The following is a 2,299-nucleotide window of genomic DNA, read 5'->3' on the forward strand; positions in this document are numbered from 1 at the left end:
GTCAGCGGGCAGCAGGGCTCATTCTAGGTGAGCGATCTGGGCCCCTTCCCCACCCTGCTCCTGTCTTCCTGTGTTGGAGAACAAGAGGATTCCATTCTAATCCGTCCTGGCAAAAGGCTGCAGATCCCTGGCCATCAGATAGCATGGTAGTTAAGATGCAGGATCCCACATAGCTGAATTCGTGGTTCGAGTCCCGGACCCAGCAGCTTAAAAATCACACTGGGCACATGTGTGCCTGCTCAAACTCCCAAGAGGAGAATGGAGGAGGAGGGATTGCAGCACGGCCATCCCTCCCTGGGGAGTGATTTCTCACTTTCCCCCTTTCTCTTTGGCAAGCACATGCGCCTTAATAGCAAGGGAAGGAAGCTGATCCCACCCATCGTGTCCCAGCCCCGCTCAGATCTCTCTTTTCTTCCTCTAGTTGTATCATACAACTGTTTTCCTGCTTTCAGGAGTTCCCAAACCCCTCAGACCCAAGGATGAGTGTGGATACTTCTTTTCTGGATTATTTTGTAGTGACTCCAAACTCAGAGCTGGAGAGTCTCAAGGAAGGGCCTAATAATAGTGCAGAAGTGTTGGGCACAGCCAGAGCATGGGATCATGGGGTCAGAGACTCAGTCTGTTAAAAACTAGCAAGTCCTGGGACCAGCAGATGGTGTGGTGGTTAAGGCACTGGACATTCCCACATGGCTGGCCGTGGTTCAAGTCATGGACCTTGTGGCTTGCTTCTCCCCTCTCTCTCTCTCTGTCTCTCTGTGTCTCTCTCCAGTCAAATTAATTTTTTTTTCTTTTTGGAGAGGTTTCTACTATAGGGCACATGTGCTTGCCATAAAGACAGAGAGACTGAGAGACAGAAAGCAAGAAATCACCTCCAGGGGGGACGGCCACACCACAATCCCTTCTCCTCCATTCTCCTCTTGGGATCTTGGGCACGCATGCACACGTGCCCAGCGTGAATTTAAGCCGCCCGGTCCGGGACTCGAAACGTGGTCAGCTACATGGGAGTCCAGCAATGTAGCCATTATGCCATCTGCTGGTCCTGGTCAAATTAAAATAAATGAATGAATTATTTAAAGAAAAAAAAAAAAAAGAACTAGCAGGTCCTCTGTGACCTCGACTCCCTCTCAGAGGCTCAGTTTCCTCATTTATAAAATGGAGTAAGGGAATGGGAACCAGCAGTTAGTGTAACGGCTATGTCACTGGACTCCCATGTAGTCGACCACGGTTCGCGTCGCGGACCTGGTGGCTTAAAACTCACGCCGGGCGTGTGTGCGTGCGTGCCCAAGATCCCGAGAGGAGAAGGGATTGCGGCATGATCTTCCCCCCTGGGGGGTGATTTCTCGCTTTCTGTCTCTATGTCTCTCTCTGTTGCGAGCGCACGCGCCGTATAGCGAAAACCTCTCAAAAAAAAAAAATGGAGTAAGGGAAGGACCAGCAGTTGGAGTAATGGCTATTTCACTGGACTCCCATGTAGCCTCCCGGACCTGGTGGCTTAAACTCACGCCAGGTGCATGTGCGTGCATGTCCGAATTCCCGAGAGGAGAATGGAGGAGAAGAGATTGTGGCATGGCCATCCCCCTGAGGGGTGATTTCTCACTTTCTGTCTCTATAGCAAAAACCTCTCCCCCTCCCCCCCAAAAAAATGGATTAAGGGAAGATTAAGAGATCAGAACACACAAATACCCCAAGTTGCTTGATAAAGTATGTGTAGATAGTGGGGACAACTTTAAATTCCTTTGTTCCTTCAAAGCCTCTCACTCATGGTGTCATCTCTATCTCCCCTACAGCCACCTGAAGTCCAAGAAGGGCCAGTCTACCTCCCGCCATAGAAAACTAATGTTCAAAACAGAGGGACCTGACTCAGACTGACGTCCTCTGCTTCTTGTCTCTTGTTCACTATCCCCCATTTATACTCCTCTTCCCCTGCATTTTGGGTTTCTGGTCCTTAAACCCCCGCTTGGAATAGGTGTGTCTCAAACAGCCAGGAGTTTTCCATTTGGCCTGCACTGGTGGTTTTGGTGGGGTTGTGGGGGAGCTAAGACAGACCAGCTTGGCTTTTAATGTTTTTACTATGAGGAGCATTTGGGAGAAGTGAAAAACCGTTCTCATGTGGAAGCGTTAGGTTTGACAACTGGCCATACGCTGGGTTGGAAGCCCAGTTCTCCACTATACTAGCCAAGAACGCTATCTCAAGTAGTTTGCTTTCTCTTTATTTCGATGTCCACATCTATGAAATGCTTATCACTGTACCTACTCACGGGGTTTGTTGTGAGGGTGAATGAAATTATGTGTGTCTGGT

At 49.5% G+C, this 2,299-nt stretch overlaps 1 protein-coding gene across 1 annotated transcript in view; it reads left to right on the forward strand.

The window, feature by feature from the left end:
• TP53 (tumor protein p53) overlaps positions 1–1,957 on the forward strand; it is a gene marked incomplete in the record, with an annotated part of 6,951 nt that extends 4,994 nt beyond the window's left edge. Inside the window, 1 exon segment of the mRNA NM_001287369.1 lies at positions 1,789–1,957. Coding sequence (NP_001274298.1) covers positions 1,789–1,869 — 81 coding nt within the window.
• Between the last annotated feature and the right edge of the window lie 342 nt (positions 1,958–2,299).

This window comes from Tupaia chinensis, unplaced genomic scaffold (genome assembly GCF_000334495.1).
Source record: "Tupaia chinensis unplaced genomic scaffold, TupChi_1.0 Scaffold000330_1, whole genome shotgun sequence".
Taxonomy (NCBI): Eukaryota; Metazoa; Chordata; class Mammalia; order Scandentia; family Tupaiidae; genus Tupaia; species Tupaia belangeri.